Source organism: Clinocottus analis, unplaced genomic scaffold (assembly GCF_023055335.1).
Source record: "Clinocottus analis isolate CAN_PGR_092001 unplaced genomic scaffold, fCliAna1.0.p SCAF_23, whole genome shotgun sequence".
NCBI classification, from domain to species: Eukaryota; Metazoa; Chordata; class Actinopteri; order Perciformes; family Cottidae; genus Clinocottus; species Clinocottus analis.
Window position 1 is genome coordinate 9,292,079 of NW_027175965.1, and position 24,000 is coordinate 9,316,078.

General features: G+C 44.0%; 1 protein-coding gene across 13 annotated transcripts in view; it reads left to right on the plus strand.

Annotated features, from left to right (window-relative positions):
- The window catches only part of ptprsa (protein tyrosine phosphatase receptor type Sa), a 210,153-nt gene extending 195,994 nt beyond the window's left edge, over positions 1 to 14,159 (plus strand). For all 13 annotated transcript variants that reach the window (XM_068590029.1, XM_068590028.1, XM_068590034.1 and 10 more), the window contains 7 exons: positions 363 to 648; positions 4,185 to 4,363; positions 4,709 to 4,835; positions 4,967 to 5,092; positions 8,786 to 8,940; positions 11,556 to 11,691; positions 11,953 to 14,159. In XM_068590029.1, coding sequence (XP_068446130.1) covers positions 363 to 648; positions 4,185 to 4,363; positions 4,709 to 4,835; positions 4,967 to 5,092; positions 8,786 to 8,940; positions 11,556 to 11,691; positions 11,953 to 12,021 — 1,078 coding nt within the window. In that variant the 3' untranslated portion in view covers positions 12,022 to 14,159. The remainder of the gene's footprint in view (positions 1 to 362; positions 649 to 4,184; positions 4,364 to 4,708; positions 4,836 to 4,966; positions 5,093 to 8,785; positions 8,941 to 11,555; positions 11,692 to 11,952) is intronic.
- Positions 14,160 to 24,000: the final 9,841 nt, after the last annotated feature.

Consider the following 24,000-nt stretch of genomic DNA (forward strand, 5'->3'; position numbering starts at 1 on the left):
ACATAAAATATGTATATACATACAGTGTATTCAGGAGGTTAAATTAAATGTAAAATGTATATATATACATATATATATATATATATATATATATATATATATATATATATATATATATATATATATATATATATATATATATATACACATCCCTGCTTTTTTTTTCTTTCATTACTTATTTTGTGTGTTTAGATGTTGATGTCTGTAAATGTGCGACGCTACTTTGACAACAAAAAAGAATGAAGTACATATCTATCTATCTGTAAAAGTATAAGACCCGCGAAAAATAAATAATTCTATCAACAAATGTGTTGAAACTTCTCTTTTTCTTGTGTTCCTCGCTCCTCTCGCTCCACCTGAAGCGCGGGCGTCGGCCGGACGGGTTGCTTCATCGTCATCGACGCCATGCTGGAGCGCATCAAGCACGAGAAGACGGTGGACATCTACGGCCACGTGACGCTCATGCGCTCGCAGCGCAACTACATGGTGCAGACGGAGGACCAGTACAGCTTCATCCACGACGCGCTGCTGGAGGCCGTGGCGTGCGGCAACACGGAGGTGGCCGCCCGCAGCCTCTACTCCTACATCCAGAAGCTGGCGCAGGTGGAGAGCGGCGAGCACGTCACCGGCATGGAGCTCGAGTTCAAGGTACCGGGAATGGAGTTTCAGTTATAAAGAAATGACAGAGTGTTTCATAATCACTGTTGCTGGGGTCTGACATAGTTTCCACAGGTTCCATTCTGAGTTTTGACTGCAACAGGTAACAATTTAAATCTGAAACGTCAGCGTAACACTCACCTGACACACCGAGCTGACGGAGGCCAGAGAGTCACCAACGAGCTGCTTATGAAGCAAGAAAACGTTCGATCAGAGTCTGTAGCAGCTTTTTTTTACTCTTTGAACTTAATCATAACAAAATAATGAAAGCCATAAACCCTTTAAGGTTTAGTGCGTTCTGCCACTTTGTCTTAAGCGACTCTAAATCTTTTAAATGAGGCTGCCAGTTGTATCTTCACTGAAGTTATTTTGGATGCAAATCCAATTTCTTTGCCTTCCGTTCATATTTTTTTTGCTCGTCATCATTATTTTTGCTTCGTTATTGGTTTCAGTAATGTCTCTTTTCTGTTACACACACACACATTCATATTATACATTTGATGCGTGAGTTTAACATGTCGTGGTTCTGCGATAGCGACCGGGTTCTCGCTTACATGAAATGATGATGACGGCAGCTGATTGGGCGACGAGGAGAAGATCTTCTCACTCGGGTGAACGAGCAGTTTCTAGATAATCCTTCTGTCTCAGATAAATTATGTTAGGAATTACACAAGAGACAGGTTTCCTTTAGTGCGTTGCTCAGCTTAAAGAGTCAAGAACAGGTGAAAAAGACTTCTTCTGAAGATGTAGAACTTTCCTGATGGATAACTTTCCTGCACCAGGTGAGAAAAATATAGAAGAAACCTTTTATTTACAAGATATTTGTCAGTTTATACTGCTCATGCCGGCCAAAAGAATCTGAGAATTGGAAAGAAAACATTTATTTTTTTTAGCCTCAATTCATGACTTAATCGCTTAAATACACACTATTTAAATTATTATATTTTGAAAGCGAGAAAATGGAAATCTGGAAGCTTTTTTGACTGTTTGGCCCAGTGTTAAGTTTGGAGGATGTGGAATAAGCAAAGAAATGTATGAACAGTCGAGCAGGCACAAGACAACAGATTTAAACTGGATGAGTTTCTGAAGAAGAGAGTAGATATATATATTTTAAACTCCTGTCAAAGAAGTAGGAGGAAACCGCTTGGCACCGTGTTCACTCAGATCTCAATTAAAGATCTTAACAATCGTCCACTCATAAACTCTCCTCAGCTTCGGCGCTGCAGTATCTGCTGACCTTGAGTTGCATCGCCGCTAACTCTCAAATCATCCATCATCTTCCCGTCGCCGTCCACCAGCACGCGCCCCCCTGCCAAGAAACAATAATAGTGCTCGCGTGTTTCTACCTTTAACTCACTGGCGCACAACGGCGATGAAAATCTCCATCGCCATCTGTAACGAGGATAACGCTGAGCTGGCGTCAGGAGTCAACCGGGGATTAATAACGTCTACGCTATCGTCGGGGTGCAGAAGAGAGGTGTGCGTGAAGATGGGCGGGGGTGGGGAGCTGAGTAATTAATACTTGATGATGACAAATGGAGGTGGACGGCAGGGCAAGTGGAGGGAGGGACGTTTGGCTAATGAACAAAGGGACGACTGTATGCTAACTTGGCACTAAGGAAGCCATTCGACAGCACGCCGCACTCCGGGGACGGATGGGGGAGAGCGTCGTCGTCCTCAGGTGGGAATCGGTGTCGTGCAGAGTTAAGCTGAGGCCGCGTGGGGATTCACAGGAGTTCAGCGGGAAGAATGAACCGAGACGGGGGGCGTCGTCGGGAAGGTGCTTTCTGGCACGTGGGCGAATGGCGAGCGCGTTTGTGGAGAGATTCACGCACGGGAGGCGCTCGTGCAACACAACCCAACACGCAAGAGACGGATCCAGCCACATAATCACAATACAAACGCAACAATGAACTTCTGGCAATTATTTTAAATGGAATATGGGGATGATTGCAGGGTTTTAATTGGGATCCGACTGCAAACAAGACGAAGATTATCCTCCATTTTAAATTGAAATGACGGCTTGACAAGATCTTCCAAATGTGTTGTCGCCGCATCATGAGCATTATTAAACATCTGGTGTCGAGTTATGGGCCGTTGCAAGGTCAGGTTAGGATTAGGATTAGGATAATCACAATTGTGTCAGCCCTACGTTGTGACATATAACACCAGATGTCATTATCTCTGTTGTGGGGATTGCTAACTGTAGATATATCCACTCTTAACTCGCAAGTGAAAGGATATGCTGGGCTTTAAACGTGGAAGGACCTGGCGTCTGTGACCAGAGGAAGGTTCTCTGCCCTCGTCGGATGACGGGTTGCCAGGTTGTGCTGTGTTCCCTGCACTTGTGCGATGCTTGGCGGTGGAGCCGAGGGCCTCTTTAGTGCTGCCAGGCCACCGCGAGCCTTTCCAGGTGCCTTTGTGAAACACAGATCAAAGGGATGGAGGGCGGTGAGGGGAATGGGGGGAGGGGAAGTAGCAAGGGATGAAGGGAAGAGGAGACGAGCTGGATGGACTCCAAGTGGCCAGTGACTCAATGCAGTGATCGGGGAATTGGAGGGAAAGAGAGAGAACAGGGCTCTAATAGGGGAAAGAGAGAAATGGTGAGTTAGGCCGCGTTCACACTGAAACTCAAGAGACATTTTGTGATGACGTCTGAGAGACAGGAAGTCCAGGAAATGAATCTGCATTCCTTCCTACTTCCTAGTGGGGTGAAGTTGAGACGCTCTCCCTTCGCTCTGCGGCGCCGGACGATCCCATCAGGGCGTCTTCCATCTGTAACAAGCTCATTGAGACGCTGGAGCTGATCCTACGACTCGCCGATCGACGAGGTCCCTCTGACGATGACGATGCAGACGCACAGCTTTGTCTTTTCACCGTGACGCAGTCGGCGTTTGTCTCCGTGCTTCTGCGTCGCATGCACACATTCACACTGTTATCAAAGGCTCCGCTGACCCACTTTGAGACAAGTTTTTCCGTCCCAATTTGATCCAGAGGCTTGTTCGTCGGGGTGTGTGGCATATTTTTCCATCGCTGCATCGGACCCTGCAGGACAAGTTGCAAAAAGGGGGAATCGAGCGTTGGAATTTCTTTCCGATAAATACGCTCTGGATAAACAGCGTCCTTTTGAAGCTGCGTCATCATCGGCAAAGCAGATTATGTTGGGTCTGCTTTAATACTTTCTGCCATTGATATACTCTTTTATATCTTTATATCTGTCTCGCATCTGTCCTTGCCTCTCTCCTCATCTCCCCCGTCTCTCCTCCTTTTATCATCCTCTCCTGCTATTCCTCTCTCGCTCTTCTCTTTCCGTGTCTCTCCTCCACTCTTTGTAACTACCGTGGCTTTTGCCAATTTGTTCCTCCTACCCTCACCACTGTACTTTTCTATTCATCTTTTTCCTCCTCCGTACCTTTCATTCCACACTTTTCGTGTGTCACGTTCATTTTTTCTTCGCCTCACTCTTATTTCTTCGTATTCCTTCCCTCTTCATCTATACCCTCCATCTTTTTTTTTTCCCCCTCCAGCGTTTGGCCAACTCCAAAGCCCACACGTCACGCTTCATCAGCGCCAACCTCCCCTGCAACAAGTTCAAGAACCGGCTGGTCAACATCATGCCCTACGAGACCACGCGCGTCTGCCTGCAGCCAATCAGAGGCCTCGAAGGATCCGACTACATCAATTCCAGCTTCATTGACGGATACAGGTAGGAAGAGGTGGCGGGAAATGTGCCGGCAGGAGGCGTGTGACAGAGGATTGCCGAGAAACATCTTTAATAATTCAAGCCGTACATTTAACATCTTCCTCTCTGAGAAAGTAAACAGACCAGTGAAGAGAAGATACGCCGTGTAAAGGAAACGGGAATGTGATTTAGATTCGTATGAATTGCTTTTGTTGTCTTCGTGATCCCCCAAGGTGACATGTTACTCATTAAAAAGTCTATTTTAAAGAATGCATTAAGTATCAGTGTTCCAGGAAATTGCATCAGTGGTGTTAAAAATGGTGCTGATTAATTACACAAGCTGAACTTCAGTGTGTTTACTGCTTCCAGGCAACAGAAGGCTTACATCGCCACGCAGGGCCCGCTGGCAGAAACCACAGAAGACTTCTGGAGGATGCTCTGGGAGAACAACTCCACCATCGTCGTCATGTTGACCAAACTGAGAGAGATGGGACGGGTGGGACGCCGACACACATGGACACTCACATTTGAATGTGTTATTGCTTCATCTGTCTTTAAGGAAGGTTTGAAGTAAATCATCACAACGTAAAGTAACAAAGGGCTTTGTCTCCTCGTTCGCTTTCATAGGAAAAATGTCACCAGTACTGGCCGGCTGAGCGCTCTGCCAGGTACCAGTACTTTGTGGTGGATCCCATGGCGGAGTACAACATGCCCCAGTACATCCTTCGAGAGTTCAAGGTCACAGACGCCAGGGTAAGACACGCACACCTGGGACAAAGCAACACCTTTAAACCAACAAAGATAGCAAACGTAGTAATTACAACATTTGATTTCAGTGAGGTAGGGCATTTCGTCAATACTTGAGTGGAATATTTTGTAATTAATAATAGCATATAATACAAAAACACCACTTTCTCAGTAGACTCAGAAGACTATAATGCAATTTGGTAGAATATTATGCTTTAATTTCCACAATTTCACTGGCAATCCGCCTTTCATTGGAGTTTGGGAAATAAAGGAGACTAAGCAGGTTAAGGAAGTGAAGGAGATGAAGTAGGTTAAGGAAGTGAAGGAGATGAAGTAGGTTAAGGAAATGAAGGAGACTAAGCAGGTTAAGGAGATGAAGGAGACTAAGCAGGTGAAGGAAGTGAAGGAGACTAAGCAGGTGAAGGAAGTGAAGGAGACTAAGCAGGTGAAGGAAGTGAAGGAGACCAAGCAGGTTAAGGAAGTGAAGGAGACTTAGCAGGTTAAGGAAATGAAGGAGACTTAGCAGGTTAAGGAAATGAAGGAGACTTAGCAGGTTAAGGAAATGAAGGAGACTTAGCAGGTTAAGGAAATGAAGGAGACTTAGCAGGTTAAGGAAGTGAAGGAGACTTAGCAGGTTAAGGAAATGAAGGAGACTTAGCAGGTTAAGGAAATGAAGGAGACTTAGCAGGTTAAGGAAATGAAGGAGACTTAGCAGGTTAAGGATTTCCTTCTGCAGATGCGTTTCTAAACAAAACAAGATCTCAAAATGGCCGAATGTTGAAAGCAACTTCCTTCACATATTAATGAGGAGTCACAACCAAAGTGACTCTGTTCTGGACCCTGAACTGTTTATTGCCGACGTCGTACGCTGCCGCCGTTATCTTTTTACCTCAGGATTTCTTTTTCGGGTCCAATTAGGACGTTTTTAAAGCAGCAGCAGCGCTGGAAATAAAAGCGCTTCCTCTCTTTGTCACACTCGCTGACACATGCAGTGATGTCCCCGGCGCTGTGGCAGCTAGTTAGCAGTCATCCTGTTGGTATTAAAATAACGAATACATTATATCTCCGCACATATACTTAGACACAGTGTGGAAATTAGACATAAATGCTGTTTAAGCCCCACACACACACACACACACACACACTTTCTCTAGTATACATAGCCCTGTGCAGTGTGCAAAATGCCTCTTTTAATGAGCTCAAACACACACAAATGTGTACAGAGGCTTACTTCCTGCCACAAACCTATCTGCATGCAGATTTGCTATTCTTAGCGCTAATAAATACCAACACACACGAGCCCTTATACTTTTATTTAAATGTCTTGACACACAAGACGCATGCATTCAACTCACACACATTGTCACAGCGTGTACGTTTTAACCCCTCATGAACAACAAACACATGCAAACATTGTGTGTAACGTCCTCTTTCAGACTCTTAAAGGGGATAAATCTTCAAAGACAGTCGGAGCTTATCATCAGAGTTAAGGATCAAAACAGAGGATAATATTAGCGATATGCCGTGTGGAGGTGTGAAAGAAGAAAGCTGTGTGTTGTCGCTTTTATAAACTGCACATTACTGATTTTGCATGCGTGTGTGTGTGCGTGTGTGTGTTCACATGTACATTGCACGCCTCTGCGCAGTAATAGCGTAGAGCCTGCGCCTCAACACTCGCATCGAGCGAGCCAGTCACGTATTTAATCACACAATTTGACACGGCGCGTGGGCCCTCGGGTTGTGTGTTAAATTTTCCTCTCTTTTTTTCTTCTCCTTCTTTCTTCGGCGTGCTCGGTTTATTGTGTTGTTGTCTTTGCACCCTCTTTCACTTTTAATCCAACCGCTGAGGCAAAATGTTTTTGAGATGAGGAAGAAGAAAAAACAAAGGCGAGGCGAGAAAAGACAACATGCGGTGCGTCACAGAAATGGGAAGACACGAGACGAGACGCACAAAGACAGTCAGCACACGCAGCTTAGAGCACCAGGATCCAAATCAATGAGTTTGTCAAGTACAATAAAATGTACAAGAATACATCTTGGCTGCATCGGTGCAGGAGCACGCACAACAACACGCTGCGTTCTGGTCATCAGGACTTTGCATTCGGAGCAGAAAGATTCAATAGACAGATTATGTAGATCTGCTGACATGTGGAAGCTGCAGATGTTCTGCTTTTAGCATGCTAGGGGGATGGTTAGCTCATGGCAAACATTAGTATGAATGAATAACAATGTAGGGCAGCAACCATGATGAACACTTAATATTATTTGATGGATGCCAGTTTATGAAGCCAACATTAGCATTAGCTTCCTCACTAGCATTCGTTGTATTGGCTGCAAAAAGAAGGTCAATCCCACAGAAGTCTATGTTTGATTTATTATCTCAGTAAATATGTTTGTTATTTGAGCTTCAGCTTGTAAATTATTGTCAAATGTATGTGCACTTCAGGCGTGGCTTGTGATTTAAAGATGTTCGTACGTCCGGGTTAGTGATGGTGGACAGACGCCTGCAGTCAGGTCCTGACACACTGCGACGCCTCCGGCTATTCTGAGCAAATTAGGAACACATTGATTGTTACCTTTCTGTGTATTTACCAATTCACCGGCTCTGTGCATGAATCTAATTTGTGTTTCATTATGAAGATACTCCAACAAGTGCGGGGAATGTGCAGCAGGGCCGACATTATGCTGTTTCACAACAAAGTGGTACCGGTTTCAGGCGGTTCACATTCTTGCAAGTAACATTGATTCTATAACAAAATCACTCCCAACCTAATTTTAGACTCCGCAGCGTAATAAAATGGACAAATGGATCGCAGTTTACTCACCAAATGAGTATTAATGGAACGGTGCCTGTCGTGTGAAGTGTGCAACAACAACAACAACACACAGTGAGCAACATCTGGAGATACGCACAACTCTTTGTGTTTTTAATTGCTCACTTTTGTGAGAAATGATTCTCCACAAGACAACTTTAAGAGAACCTTTCTCTACAAGGACACACATATTGACTGCGTGTTCTCTGACTCGCTGATCGGCTCTCTCCAGATGAAACGGATCAATCTCCCTCTCTGGTGTGAAGCCAGCTGATTGTACGAATGCATTTCAGTGTTTTTGTTTGCATTGGAAGCAAATGCAAGTGCGCCAGTAACGCAAGATTATAAGAATCAATACAACATTAAATTGTTCAGATTGACGTTTTGTCCGGCGGGCTCGTCAGCATGTCACAGGGTTTTTTTGCTTTTTCATATTTTCACCAGCCCCGCGTGTCGCTTCTTACCTCCATCCATCAGGTCGCTCCATCGATCGCGTTGCAGGATTATCCTATTCAACATGGTTTCTGGGAGAAGACGCTTGTCATGGCAGATACACTATTGATTAGCTTTAACTAAGACCTACTCATGCCACACACACACACACACACACAACGGAGGAAGATAGAGGTTGTGTCGGTGGGAGAGGAGAGGACACACTGTCCTGTGGTGAGATGTGTGTATCCTTGTACTGTTCCTAGTAAGATGGTAACTCATCGTATATCTTTGATCAATGTTGTATCATCTGCACGTTTTTTATCCAACAAATTTTTAAAAAATTAAGCAAAAACACACAAACATGGATCCTCCCTGAGCTCCGAGCAGCCGCTGCCTTCGTCTCGTGCTACTTCCCCTGACCGTCTCCGTCCTCTTTTCTTTGTGTTTGCAGGACGGCCAGTCAAGAACAGTACGGCAGTTCCAGTTCACTGATTGGCCGGAGCAAGGCGTGCCCAAATCCGGAGAGGGATTCATTGATTTCATCGGCCAGGTGCATAAAACCAAGGAGCAGTTTGGGCAGGACGGACCGATCTCTGTCCACTGCAGGTAAGAGGCCTCACTGTCCTATTGATATTTATATATATATATATATATATATATATATATATATATATATATATATATATATATATTACACTTCTTTAAAAGAGGGGCATAATATGCCTTTTTTCTGTTTTTGCAAAGACAGAGCAGACGTTGCAGTGCAGCTCTGACATCATCACCAGATACAATCCCCCCTCCGTCCCCCCCTCACCTTTTTGCCACCTCTGCACCTCCACGGCCTCCATAATTGATAAGGCAGCGATGTGGCTCGGCATTAGCAAAGAGGAGGCACATGAAATGAAGCAGCCGCTCCTGTTTGGGTTTTTTTTTATCATCGCTCCGTGATGCATTTCTGTTTCTGTGGCTGTAGCTTCCAAGGTCACCTTCATCGTTAACTTGCTGGATTCAGGGAGAAACCCATATTTGGAGGTGGTCAACACCAAGGCCTCTGGTTTCTCTGATCCATCGATACACCTTGAGGGGATTCATCTGAAGGAGATGTTGCCTTTTGTTGCCAGACATTGGGCATCTTTGAAAGGCTTGTTTCAGTATTTTCTGCAGGACTAGTGAAGAAAAAAAGAAATGTCTATAAATGTCTTTAAAAACAAGGCATGCACCGGTCTGCGACCCGTTATGCATGAGTTTCCATGGTCTGGCGTTCAGGAAAAGTACCATTATTGTTATGAATGTGGTCGTTTTAACGTTTTAACACAATAATTTCCTCGCTGTCTCGTAAACGCTGTTCACGTTTGTGACATATTAGGTGTCACTTTCTTTCTCCACATTTCTATCGCGAAGGCGCTACGGTGATGTCATGCAACGTGACATCACCTCCCCCTAGTATTAAAAAGCAATGATGTCACCAGCGGTGAAACGGCCTCTTGGGAATTGTAGGACGTGTCAGGAAAGCTCCAATAAGACTGAGTTATTCCTCGTCTCCATGAGCCCTGAGAGTTATTGGAGGGAGGAGCGAGCAGGAGGACGGTTATTGCAGGAGGAGTCGCAGGAATATTAAACTGAGCCCGGCGACGTCGTTGTCTTCAGCTGCCAAACACACACTCACGGCATCCTCGACACATCTCGGTGGACCCTGGTGGGTTTTTTTGAAGCGCCATAAGAGGATTATTAGCAAACGCCTTCAGCCTGGAGTGTAGTAAATCATTAGGATTGTGTGTTGTTAATCGGGTACTTAAGTCACCTGCAGTCTTTTTTAAATACTTTGCAGTCATTTTGTACTTTTTTTGTCGTGAGTAGTGTCGCCGTCTGAAGGCGGATATCTCATTTTGTGAAGAAGTTTCTCTTGAGTAGTGTGGAAAAGAAAAAAATGAATTAAGCTTTTGGGTTTTTTTGTCTCGTCACCAACACAGCACCTCCTGCTCCTTTCTATCATCCTCTTCCTCCCTCCTTTCTATCATCCTCTTCCTCCCTCTTCTCTCCTTTCAGCTTTTCATCTGAGTGGAGAGCTTATACCTCCCTTTTCTTTTACTCTTTCGTCTTCTGTCACCGGCCTCCCTCGTCTGTCATCCCTCTGTTTATTTCTTAATCTTCTCTCTCTCTCTCTCTGTCTCTTTTTTTCTCCTCACCCATCCATCCATTTCCCCCCAGCCCTCCTCTTCCCCACCCTCTATTATTCTTCCTCCTCTGCCACTATCTAATAGACCCACATGCTTTTTGTCATTAATTGCCTGATTACTTCCTGTGAATGGGGACACCAAATCCTCTCAGTCTGCGACGGCTCGGCGAGCCTTCAGATTTGGAGAGTTGATCTTTCGATGGAGAGAGAGAGAGAGAGAGAAAGAGAGAGAGAGAGAGCTCTGAGTGAGTTTAAGAGTCCATGTGACAAGCTGTGACCGACTCCCAGGAAGCGGCTTTGGGTGGGCTGAGAGACACTGCAGCGTCGCATGTTCTGCATGATATAGCTCAAACCCGACTGTGTTCGATATTCATGTATAGTTAAATAATACAAGTCTTCTTTCGTCCTGTGTCTTTGTCCCCCAGCAGACACAGACTTGTAGGAATACACACACACACACACACATACACAAACCCAAAGCGAGCAGCCTTAGCGTTCATTCTTCACTCGACAAAATTGCTTCGGAGGTTGGAAGAAGCCCAAATAAATCTGTTGTCATATCAATTATTGTTCCATTGGTGAAGTGGAAGTCATTTCACAGCAAAGCAGCTTAGAGAGGCAGCTCTCAAGTATTTCAGGATCGGAGTTAAGACGCAGTATTTCTGGAGAGCAGCAGCAGGCCGGGTGCCTGCACACATGGGAGGAGCTCAGTGAGACAAAATGTTTGCTCGCTTGTTTGTGAGTCTGATCTGGAGTCCGTCTGTGTGTCCTTGAGGGCTGTTTTTTTGTGTGTGTGTGTGTGTGTGTGTTTGACGAGAAGTCAAAAGGGGATTCGCGCATGCAAATTGCGTCCTTGCCGTCGCCGCTGTTGTGTTGCATTGCTGCAGGATTGCCGGCCATCAAAGAGCGGTTAAGGTCCTGGTCTTGGTTGGACTGATATAGAGCCACGAACAAAACATACCAGAGAAGATCAGAAAGCTCAAATACAGATTTACACGTGTCTATTACACCCTCATTCATTCACGCTGTCGTGATGTGCTTCCAGTGCCGGCGTGGGCAGGACCGGAGTCTTCATCACCCTCAGCATCGTCCTGGAGCGAATGCGCTACGAAGGCGTGGTGGATATCTTCCAGACGGTGAAGATGCTCCGGACGCAGCGGCCGGCCATGGTCCAGACTGAGGTGAGCGCAGACACACACACACACTCAGACGCGGCTTTCCGCTAACCTTATTGCACAATAGTTTAATGCAGTTTGTCGACTAAGTGCCACATAATGTCGAACGACCTGCAGCTTAACTCAATTCAGTAATTAATTATACCCCAAGATTGTTTTGCCAGAGGTAGAATGTTTTGAAGCGTAGAACCTTGAGGCGGAAATTCAAATTTTCTGATGCATTTTTATTTATTTTTCTCGCATGTTTGTGTTTTTTCCTCCCGACAGGACGAGTACCAATTCTGCTACCACGCAGCTCTGGAGTACTTAGGAAGCTTTGATCACTATGCAACGTAAGAAGCCATCTCTTCCCCCCCAGAGTCCTGTCGCCCCCTTCAAACAGTCTCCTGAGCCATAGAAACTTTGAAATTTGAAAGCAGACGACGATAACGCCATCCCCAATTCAGACATACCAAATAGGATCCGATTGTAGAATTTTTTAGAAGATGACGCCCAAACCAACCAGTTGAGAATAATTCCAATTCGACGAAGAGAGACCCTTTGTGAGGAAACGAAAAATTGCCCGTCATCATCATCATCATCATCATCAAGCAAAAGAAAAGCCTCATCCTGGAGGGGGACCAGACGCCCGGCTCGAGCGGCGGGGCGGAGTATTGATCCGAGCGTCAGACTGCTTACCTCACCCCGAGTGTTTCAATGTGGAGGACGTTGTAAACATTCGTGGACATTTCTCTCCTCAAAAATATCTTTGCGGTACGACGAGCGACAGCGAACGGAGAAGAAGGAAACAGCAACAATCAACGAGAGGCAGATGGATGTAGCCGAGACGGGGCGACTTTATCGTTGTTTTTTAATATGCATAGGCGTTAAAGGGGGTTGAAGTATTTCATTTCCAGAGAAATTACCAAAATTGTGGTTTCCTGTGCGACGGTTTCCCCCAAACTCTGGTACGACAAACACTAATCAGCGGAAACGTAACTAGCACGAGATTTATACCATCCAGCATAAAATACACCGTGAGTTTTTGTTTTTTTCCCACTAATGATATGCATAATCGTGTGGAAAAAAAACACCCCAACTATTAAAGTATACATCACACAACTGCCGGTCCTCAACAGCTGAGAGGACACGCCGGGAAGAAAGCAGCCAGACGCATCTTTAAGATCACTTAGTAGATGGTGATGTTGGTGTGACATCAGTATCTCAAGCAGGTTGCTGGTGCGATACCACCGCGCGGCAGACGAGCCCTCCAGCCTCAGTCACCAGAGGAAACCAGGGGGGGAACCTGGACTGCGACCGGGTCGTCTTTCGGTGGAAGAAATGGCAACCGCATCACAATCCCTCTTCTCCTTGGAAGCATTGCATCATGGGGCTTCGGCGTTATTATCCACCATCTTCAACGGGAGATCAATCTGGTGGGCGAGAAGCTTCGGGAAGAAACGGAACAACAAACCAAACCAGGATCGCCGCGGAGTCTTTGCTAACTTTGTGTACAGTGACCGACGCTCGTCATCGTTCTTTTTTCGAGGAATTTTCTTTTCTTTTTTGTTCAAATCTTCTGTCAAAAACCAAACATGCTGCTTATCTCGTGTATGCTGTAAGCGTGACTCTTGAGGGAGAGGAAACCGACGAACAAACAGATGCTCGCTCTGCTAACCGCTCGCGCCGCGGCGGCGGCGGCGGCTACGACTGAAAGCATCCAAACGACAACACGATCCAACAGTGTTTTTCCACCTCTCCTGTTTTTTTTTTTCCTCCTCTAGTATCATCTACTTCATCGTGTGAGACACTCAAGACTGGCAGAGGCCTGTACGTTCACGTGGTTAACAAATTGGCCTTCAGTTCCACTGTGTGTGTGTTTGGTATCAGGTGGAAGAACAAAGTCGCCGCTTTGGTTTCGTCCTCCTCCGTTTTTCTAGGCGATGTCACTCTGGGCGGCGACGGGCCGTGTTGAATCTCGACGCCGTGATGTGATGATGAAATTCTGCGGTACAACTTACTTGCACATCCCTAAAGGAAAAAAAAGAAAAAACAACTTGAAACAAAACCCTCTTTCCCCCCAAACAACTGCAAGTTGGATTCGACGCACTAATGTATATGTGTCTGATGGAAAAAAAGAAGTTTTCATTTAGAAATCTGTGCTTTGGATTGTGTGGAGGTTTGTGATGAGCGTGCACAACGACCGGAGCGACGGACAGAACTGCGTGTAATCTTTTCTTATTTCCAAAAAAGCCTTATTGTTATTGTAACATTATGAAAACATTACTGTTGTATTATGAGGACTTATTTTACATTACATAGTTGACTTTTACTTTATTTTTTGGTTTAGTTTTTTAACAGAGATGTTGTATCACTTTTTTTTTTAATTAGCAGGAAAAGAGAAATGCTTATTTGTTCATATTACGTTGAAAGACATTCTATTTTTTCACTTTAGAAATGTTAAGTATAACATGTCTGTGTGTACGTGTGCATATGTGTATGTGTATATATATATATATATATATATATATATATATATATATGTATATATATATATATATATATATATATATATATATATATATATATATATATATACTGCACACTCACACATTCATATATATTTAAATGCAGAATATAAAGATATATCCAAACACTTAGTATTAATGACATTATTCTCCTCATCATCTTTTTTTATACCACCCACTTCTCATGTTTGAAAATATCACTTTTTATTGGTTTATTTTTGTTTGTGTGTTTGTTTTTTGTAATCTTCGAGACCTTGTGCGTTTCTTTTGAAGAAAAAAAAAAGAAAAGGTGGAGGTGACGCCTCCGGTGGATCCTGTGCCGATGACGAGAGGCCATTTTTAAACCTTGTTGAGATTCTTTATTATCATTAACTTGTAGGCATTAGTATTATTTTGATTATTTTAGCAACTGTTGAATGATGAACCGGTCTACACAATATCTAATCAATCAAAAATGTCATAATTGAACTTTTTTTGTTTGCTAAATCAGCCCGACGTGACGTCCTGTACCGATACGACGTACAGACGACGACTCACAGTTTTTAAGAAGATCCTCTTCAGTTTTTTCTCCTTTTTTTTTGTACTTTCATTATTATTTTCTGACATAACGTGGTCTTTCATTTTGTTAGATATCCACTATGATCTAGAATATACCTGTAAATAAACAAATATATAGATTATATGTATTTGTATCATTTGACCCTCAAAATCTCAAACGTTGAGCGGGATCAGAACCACGTGGAGCTTCTGCTCTCAGACGACTTCCTGCTGTTTGTAAAGCCTGTTTTTGCTCCTTCTGAAATGTTCTTTCTCCAGCCCTGCTCTTTAATTACTACTCCCTTCTTTTTTCTCCTCCTGCCTCTAATTTCCCCTGCTAGCAGTTAAACTGGGAAGCGAGCCAGCGACTGTTCTCACACCTTTTCGCCTCAATGAGGGCGAGCTAACAGCATCACGTATCTGCTGCTGTGACTCAGCTGAGGGTGGGATGTCAGTCCAAACACTAACCATCTGAATTGCTAATCAACCGTCAATTCAAGGTCCTGTTGCATCCTCGTGGACGTGCACTCGTCCGTGCACTCGTCCGTGCACGGGCGTTAGCGAGGCGCTACGAGAGATAAGATGGACTCTTCTCTTCCGCAGCTCTTTCTGCAGCAACTTGAGGGGTTTCAACATTGATTCTTTTTTTAATTATTAGACCTCTTAATGTCAAATTCTAATAAAAAAAAGGTGGAGATTCTTAAATGCATCCACTGATGGGGGGAATAATAGCACCCAAAGGTGATTTTCACTCCTTCAAGGTCTCCCACAAAGCCCCAGCTGTCCAACTGCCTATAAAGCCAAGGTGTAACCCACAGATATATCATTGTCTTATGGACAAATGCAGCCATGCTAAAGGCCTCACATAGTTCAGTTGCAACATGCCGTGTTGATTTATTTTCTCCCTGGAGCATTTTTACGCGTCGTGTGAACCCATATCATGTGTTTTCCTTCAGCCATGTTTCACTGTGGGATGCAGAAAGAAATCAGGACTCGATGAAACGGAAGCAGTGCAACGCGAACCAAGAGAAGACCAAGACAACCAAAAACTTTGCTGCAAATTCACGTTTCCAGCACGTCATTTCTGAACAGTGGAAAAACCTCGGAGATGTTTCACGATGAACTAAAAATCCTGAACTGAAGTATTTTGGAACTGAAACAGAGAAAAAGGTAAAAACGGCCCCCGATGCCAAAAACAAGAAATCCTGGAAGTCTTTGGAAGCTCGTGCGCCTCTTTGCTTGTGTTACTCTTTTGACTTCATGTAAAGATGCTAGACCTTTTGAGAGCAGACACCAAATTTACTGGAATATGTCGCAGATTATTTGGGGTTGGGGGGGGGGGGCTAACAAAAAAAACAACTAACAAAAAATGGCATCAAAAAGAAAAGAGCATATACAGTACATACAGGCAAAACGAAAAAGAACCCAATCTCAGCAAAATAGTTTTTCCTTTGTATAAAAGGGCCAAGTGCTATCACTTTCAAACTGTTACTTCTAACTGAAACAATAATTGGTTTAAAGCCACTGTGTATGTAGATATGTTGACTTTGTATTAAAGAAATGTTGTCTGAAAACCATTCTGCCTGTGATGTTTTTGGCTGATAAAGTATATTATGAGTGTATCCTGCTCTGTGTATAATATGCAAACAGCCGATTAGAGTTATTTAACTCCAATACTTCAATAGCAGCAGCACTTTGTCCATCGTCCACAACACTGGACCCTCCATGAGATGTGAGCTGCCAGAGCAGACAGGTGGTGCACTTGCTTTGTTGATAGATGGCTTGATGAGCTTCCTTCTGTATTTGTGCATCGGCCTCTTTGCAAACACATCCCCACGGGTCTCTAAGCTCCTCTCCAGGCTCCATAAATGTCACCCAGACAAGCTGATGTTGGTGCGCAGGTAAACCTTCACCTGGCGGGACTTATTCTCTCATCCGTCTTCAGATAGTTCCCAAACCCTGAAATTCAAATATCTGCAAATTAAAGGAAAATAATAGTAGAAACCGTACTGTTTGTATGGAAGCCCATTTCCGCCACAATTTTATCATTATGAAGAAAAACATTTTATTTTTTTTTTGGTCATATTTTTTTTTGTTGGTTATACGTTTTTTTTTGGTCATACTTTTATTTATTTTTTTGGTCATACTTTTTTTTTTTTTTTGGTCATATTTTTTTTTTGGTCATATGTTTTTTTTTGGTCATATTTTTATTTATTTTTTTGGTCATACTTTTTTTTTTTTTGGTTGGAATTATGATTTTTTTTTGTGTCATAATTATGACTTCTTTCTTGTGTCAGAAATGGGCTTCCATAGATTTGGCCTGGCACTAGTTTAGATCACAGCCCACAAATCACAGTATGGTTGCTGAGTATACGGCCGGTATTTGTAAAATACTTGATGTGTATTTATACCGAGACAGTACAAAGGGGAGAGAAAGTGGTGAGTTATGGTATTTTACCTTCATTTTAGGTGCTTTGATCTACACACAAAATGTAAGATAAAGCATTGAAAATGTTTGAGAAAAGTCCAGGTTACGCATATAAACATAATATTGAGTGGTTCCTTATCCATTTTACACTTTTATCACAGGGTATAATACATGTTTACTTTACTTATTTTTAGCTATGCAAAGCCCAAATGTGTTAATTTGCACTTATTACCTTCGCATGCATTAACTGCCCGGCAATTATTCCATTGGTGCCATGTATGTACGACATATTTCCACTGTAAGAAACTAAAAAACCTAGTGGTGGTTTGGTGAAATATTAATATTTCCAGTCCTCTCTCCTCAGTGTTCGCTGTCCACGATGTACCATCGAGCTCCTCGTCACCTGAAATCTGCTAAATCGCGAGAGGAACGTCATTCATTAAAGGCTAATACACGCAGAATGACACCTTGTTTCCAGGATGACGTTGCTAATTGTCTGCTCAGAAAGCCGTTTCAGTCCATTCTTTTCTCAAAGGGGCGAGCCAGCAGGCCGAGCGTGAGGGCAGGCGAAGAAGTGAATTAGGGCGGCGATTATGCAGTGATTCAGACAGCAGCTCATTAGGACCCAGCTAAGCAAGCAATCAACGAATCAATGTGACAGTGGACCCAAAAGCCACAGAAATTTGTAATAAATGGCAAAGCGATAAATTGGATTATCCACAGCCCCGTGGCCAAGCTCTTTCTGTTGCAAATGACAAATCAATCCAACCATGCCACACAGGGAAAAAAGCCAAAAGAACCAGAAAAAAAGGGGCCTTGAGTTGCTCTGGACTTGGATGTTATCTCTCTGAAATGTGGCTAGTTGAGGTTGTGGTTATCTAGAGGTCATTCCTGTGAGATATTCAGGGCTCTAAAATATTCATGACAGGCCATTAGGTGTTTATGACCGCCTTCATAACACGAGATTTACCGACATTTGAACTCAGCCGGAGCAGTAAAGGTGTCGTGCCACATGCCCGCTGATTCACGGAGGAGAAGCCGACGCACCGTGGAGATGTTGACGATGTTGACGATGTAAATGAGCGGCAACGGAGCGACGGTAAATAAAATATGCAGAGACAACAGGATCCTCTGCTCACCTCATTGTACAAGACGTGGATCCACTCCCATCTACTTCTGCATCAAATCATTATCGCTGGATGTCATTATGTCTGGAGCACATGGTGACCAAACACTGAGATACATACATACGTAGATAGATAGACAGACAGATAGATACATAGATAGATGGATAGATGGATAGATAGATAGATAGACTGTTGGTAAAGAATAAATCTCCTGAAAGTAATCTTGCATTCATCCAGCTGAATTCTGCTTCCTCTCCTGAAGAAAAATTCGTTTTTGAAAAGGCGTTGCTGCCATCTGCAGGATGTTATCTGCCATTTCATCTTTGTGACCAATGCGCTGAAGACCAATGTCCTTTCAATTAAATCAGGGCTCATTATAACATCTTGTCTTTCCCAGAGCTTCTCAGTGAGAGACTTTGTCTTTTCTTTCTCTGTCTTTACACATTTAGTTTTGAGACACCAACACGTGGACTCTGTGCACTGAGACGCGTATCGGTGTGGCTTCGGCCAAAACAACTGCAGTTTCACCCTGCAAGCAAATTACATAAGAACATATAATGTTTGGAGAAGCAGCTTGAGTGCTGCTTGAGCGTCTGCAGCAGTAAACGGTGGCATGACTCCTGTCCTGTGTTTATGCTCTTGTGCTGTTGTTTCCTATCATCTGTCTTGTGTTGCCCTCCATCCTCACAGTCTGTTTCCAGCCAGCGCTCCTCCGCTGACTGATTGCTGCTATTAAAACAGCTTCCTGCTGGAAAGGAAAGAAGGGCTATACTCTCTCTCGCTCTCTCTCTTTCCTTTTCGGTCTCGCTCTTTTCACTCACTTCCCTCATCCACCATTTCTATTTCTTCACCGTTCGCTGCAGCCGTGCCAGAGGCCTCGTTCTGGGGGCCACGCTGCTGATTGATCGCTCCAAAGCTGGTCCAGTGTGAAATATTGGCTCTTTTCTTGCTGGCTTGCTGTTTTTAGAAACAATTGGGCTTTAATTTTAGCAGATATTAGCAGGGGAATCTCCTGAAAATTGAGCTCCACAACGATAAATGTAGGATTCAGCCTTTTTTTGGGAGCGGGACACATACTCAGGGTCTGTGCAGCAAACATTTTGCCTTTACTTTGGGAAGGTGTGTCTCACACAGAGGCGTTCGACCTTGTGGAAGCGCAGTACTACATTTCTGGAGTACCACTTGAATTATTTGGTACTCGGCGTGGCGGAGATTTTTCCCCTTAACCTTCATCAAATAGTTTTGTTGTCTTCATCCTACCAGAGAGAGAGAGAGCTGATATGGTTGTGTTGCTCTGTGTGTGTGTGTTGAATGTGTTGTTACAACTGGTCGATGTTAAAAGCAATCAAGAAGTCCATCAGGCTTTGGGCTCTATGTCTCTCGTCGGTACTTTTATTCAGATTATTTACAACGCTGTTAAACCTGTTTCAGGAAAATCCTACTTCCTGTTTCATTATCATGAAAAAAGGTTTGACAGTTCTATAGATGCATTTTAATTAATGCATATTGCACAGCAGGCAAAATATGTCCTCATTCTCAGATGAGGTTTGGATTCAGTGAACACAGTCGAGATGTCATTTTAGCTCCGTGGATGAGAAAAGAGAAACACTTTTCTCGTCAAGGTTTTTACTACTGTGTCTAAACAAGGACAAGAAATGTCTCTGACAAGAATGTCTCTCAGATAAAACACTTGGCTTAGATTTAAAGACAGTCAGCTTTGTACTCGAACAGAAACATCTTATATCTAAAATAAAACTGTTCTTCTACAGTTATTTCTAAATAAAAAACAAAACACGTGGACTTCAGTCTCAAACGTCTGCTTAAAAAACCTTCTCCCTGCTGTTGGGATAATGGTCGTGTGAGAGGAAACACAACCCTCAGTGCTGTGATGCTCTCAAGTGAACGTTACAGTAATGATGAAGGATACGCGGCACCATCAGCAGTGGACCCATTACGGCTTCGCTGTAAACATGTAAACCGTTTCAGCACCGTTGGATCACATTCCAGCGGAGACAGAGAAGCTGGGAACTTGAGTTCAGGCCAGAAGATGCTGGTAATTGTTTTATAATTCAGTTTTTACGAACACAGGTGGAGCCTTTCAGCGGGCTCGCCATGTCCACCGGCTCGTCCTGCTGGACCCACACACTGAAATATGCATGAAGCCCAGTCAGCATGAGCCTGCAGGTATGAGCCCTGTAAAGACCACTGTGTTTTTAGGAGCAAAATCCATCCATTTATGACGCTATAAACTCGGCTAAACTTCCATTCTGTATCTATCTGGTCACTGCTGTTGTGTGGCGTTACTTTAAATCATTAAGTTCAGTGACTGGGCCATGAGACGTAGGAAGAGCACGACCTCCATCATGGTGAAGTGTGTCCTCTTGTGTCACACTATCTGTCACCCTGAGGTTGAATTCAGCTCCAATGCATGAGTGGAAACTAGTTTGCTGTAATGCTTCATACCCAACTTGCCAGTCCGGGGCCATGAGGGGAAGAAGTCAGCTCTCTCCATCTAGTGTCCCAGCTGTTCCAGTGCATCTTTAGCTGTGAGGAAGCAGGTTATTCTGAAAGAAAAGCTCTGGATTATTCCTGCTATGGTCTTGTTTTTGTAGCTCGGGCTCTCAGATCTTTCAGCCGTGATAATGTTGAGACACAATGACTTCATAATTTGCTAAAAATAAGTTAGGAGAACAAAGAATTTTCCAAGTGAGCCCACCTGTAAAGTCACTAATAACCCCTCTTTGCAAATGACAACCAACCCTGAGTGTTCACAGGTAGCGTGAGCGTCAAAGTGGAAGCAGGAAGTGCGTAAAGTGTAATTGATGGATGCAATACACACTCTATGTATCTCTGCAAACTCCTTGCTGATCTCGCTGCATTCATATTCATCATTTTGTAGCAGGGGCGCCGAGCGGTCTGTCTCTGTGTTTAGTTGTTTGTGTTGGCTGATACGCTGTCGTCAGAATTAAGCACACTGTGTCTGTTTAGGCGCTGCAGGAATGAAAGCTTGGCAATATTTCCCATCAGGCCTCACACTAAAGAAAACCGCAGCATCTCCTCTGTTGGCCAGACGCCTTTCAGACTTTGTTGACAGGACTGATGTGCTCTCTTTGTTTTGGATTTTCTGCATGCCGTGTTTTGCCTCCCGTGTTCCTGCATCTCCTTTCAACACTGCTCCTCTGAATCAGCATCATCCCTCTGCTCCCAGAGTCCTTCCTAACCAATCAGCTGCTTCCCTGCTTTGACTGTGTTTCCCCTGCCAATGGGCTCATTTTCTTTTGTACCCTCACCTGAGCTCCTCCGCCCATCTCTCCACCCACAGGACTTCCCCTCGTCACATTAGTTTGGAGGTAAATCCTTGCTTTCACTTCAGCTTTGGTTGGATCCTTGCTTTTGTTTTGGGGTGTTCAGTTCTGCCTCGGCTGCACCGACTGTTCCCAAAGACGAACTTTAAGTTCCCGGATGACAGAAGGATCCAAGCAGCCGCGGGCCCAGCAGGTGATCTTCTTCAGATGACTTTTTATCTCTTGTGCCATCTCAATCCGGGGGTCGAATAATGGAGGGACTTGGACCCCAAAAGAGGTAAAAAAAGAAGAGAAAAACTAGTTTGGTGGGTCAAAACATACATGTATGAGTGTTACCTCTATGCCTCATTGTAAATATTACAACATTTCTTCCTAAATTCATGTCTGCAAGAATCATCTCACAGGATTTCAGACACCCCTAAAGCGGACCATACCATTTTAACGGGTCCTTGACGTTAGTTGAATTGTCCTTTGATGCTCCTTTAGATGTGAAGTGCGAGCCAGTGGAGACAATAAAGTGAGTAGCTACAGTAGCTGTCTAGCTAATACAGTTTCAGATTAAAAGGTGTAGCTGTGTGGCATGTTGGGACCCATCAGCCGGGTCCCGACATGCCACACAGCTGCAGACTGCACACATTGCATGAAACGAGCGAGATACTGTCAGCATTGTGACTCATGAGTGCAAGAAAGAGCTCCGTCTGCAGAAGAATTGCTGCAAGAATTGTTAGAATAAGTAGCCGACTACCTTCCTGTTAGCTCCAGTTAGTGCCCTCTCTGATCCGGACTGCAGACTTTGAGCCGTCCCCTCATCCGTGAGACTTGCCTCAGAGGTATTGAGCAGCCGTGACCCTTAGAAGGAAGCGTAGGTCTCGTAAAGATTGATTTTGTTCAAGCGGCTCTGCAACGAAACAACTGCCAAGTTATCCAGAGCCTCAGCTCCCCAATAACCTTCTTCCACTCCCCAGAACCGAGCCTGACCCAAACAGCCAGTCATGCTGGCTCGTCTGCAACATAGAATGTATTTAAGAAGTGGACGTAGTCATTTTACTGACCTGTCAGTCACAACGTAGCCCCGCCCTCAAGCCTAGCCCTGATTTATTGACTATTTTACTCTGAATGGGGCCGTAATTTACAAAATAAACACAATGCTGTGTTGAAAAAGACTTGAAATCTCACGACTTCAATGTTCATCGAGGTGTTAAATGAAGTGAGCAGTAGGGTAGTTTTAACATAGATCTCTATGCAATCTGACTCGCCCCTGCTGGCCATTTGAAAGAATGCACGCTCAAGCGCTTACACGTTGGCTTCACTTTTCCAACCCCGAGCTTGCCACTCGGTATCGTCCCCAGCTGACGTCTCGTCCGTTCTCATAGTTCCTGCTGTGTGTTTCCTCGTGCTGTTTGGATGGACTTCAACCCATCACACTCTTTACTTATAGGTCACACAGTCAAACAGTCTGAGACATGTATTCACTGTCACACATCCAGAGACACTCATTGCAAAGGGAAAAAGGTTTCCCAGTCCACGGACAGTGGAGTCAATGCAATCCCCACACACAGCAGCATAACTCACGCCTTTCACCTTGAGTAATTGGTCTCTGAACTTCTGTTCCAACATGCCTACACAGATCGATGGCAATGAAGTGGAAAGGTGTCCTTGCTTTACAGCTATATCTCAATGTGTGTTTATGTCTGCGAGGAGACTGATAGAAATCTACAACTCCCTTCAGCATTTCCCAGGGATGGCTGCCTGGCTTCAACAAAACATATAAATGTTCTTTCTGCGCTGCGTCTGTGGAGACATTTGCCACAGGTACGACCCTCTGGCTGAGTTCAGGCAAAGTTCAATTTGTTGTTTTCCTGCGGAGCCTCGGTGCGCCGTATCTTTTCCATTACACTCTTACAGCTCGTTAAAGGGAAACAGGAGCAGCGCGCTGGAGGCTGCTGTTCGTAGACGGATGTATGTCGGCTATAAAAATTGATAGTAGATGAAGAATTCTCTCTGTTCATCTGAAGATAACTGTGCATGAATCACTTTTCCGCCTGGTACACAAATGTTTTGTGTTTGAACGTGCTGGTCCACCAATGAACAAACATCCTGGTTTACCAGCAGCTGAGCCGCACAGTTTGTCTGCAAGGACAAAAATAAAAAAAGATATTTAAAAATGGATGAATAGATCAAATCTATTGTTCTACTGTGTATGTTTGTACAGTCATCAAAAATAGATTAATGAAATGGAGAAACGTACAGAGGTGAGATGTGTGTGAGCATGTAGTATACTGAATGCAGAAGAGGGGAATAAAATGTGTTTGGGAGTTATAAATTGTGTTCGAGATATAAAAATTGTCCGATATGGTAACGTCTGGTTCTGCACACTGTTGAAGGAAATCACTCGATCCTTTTAAGGCGTT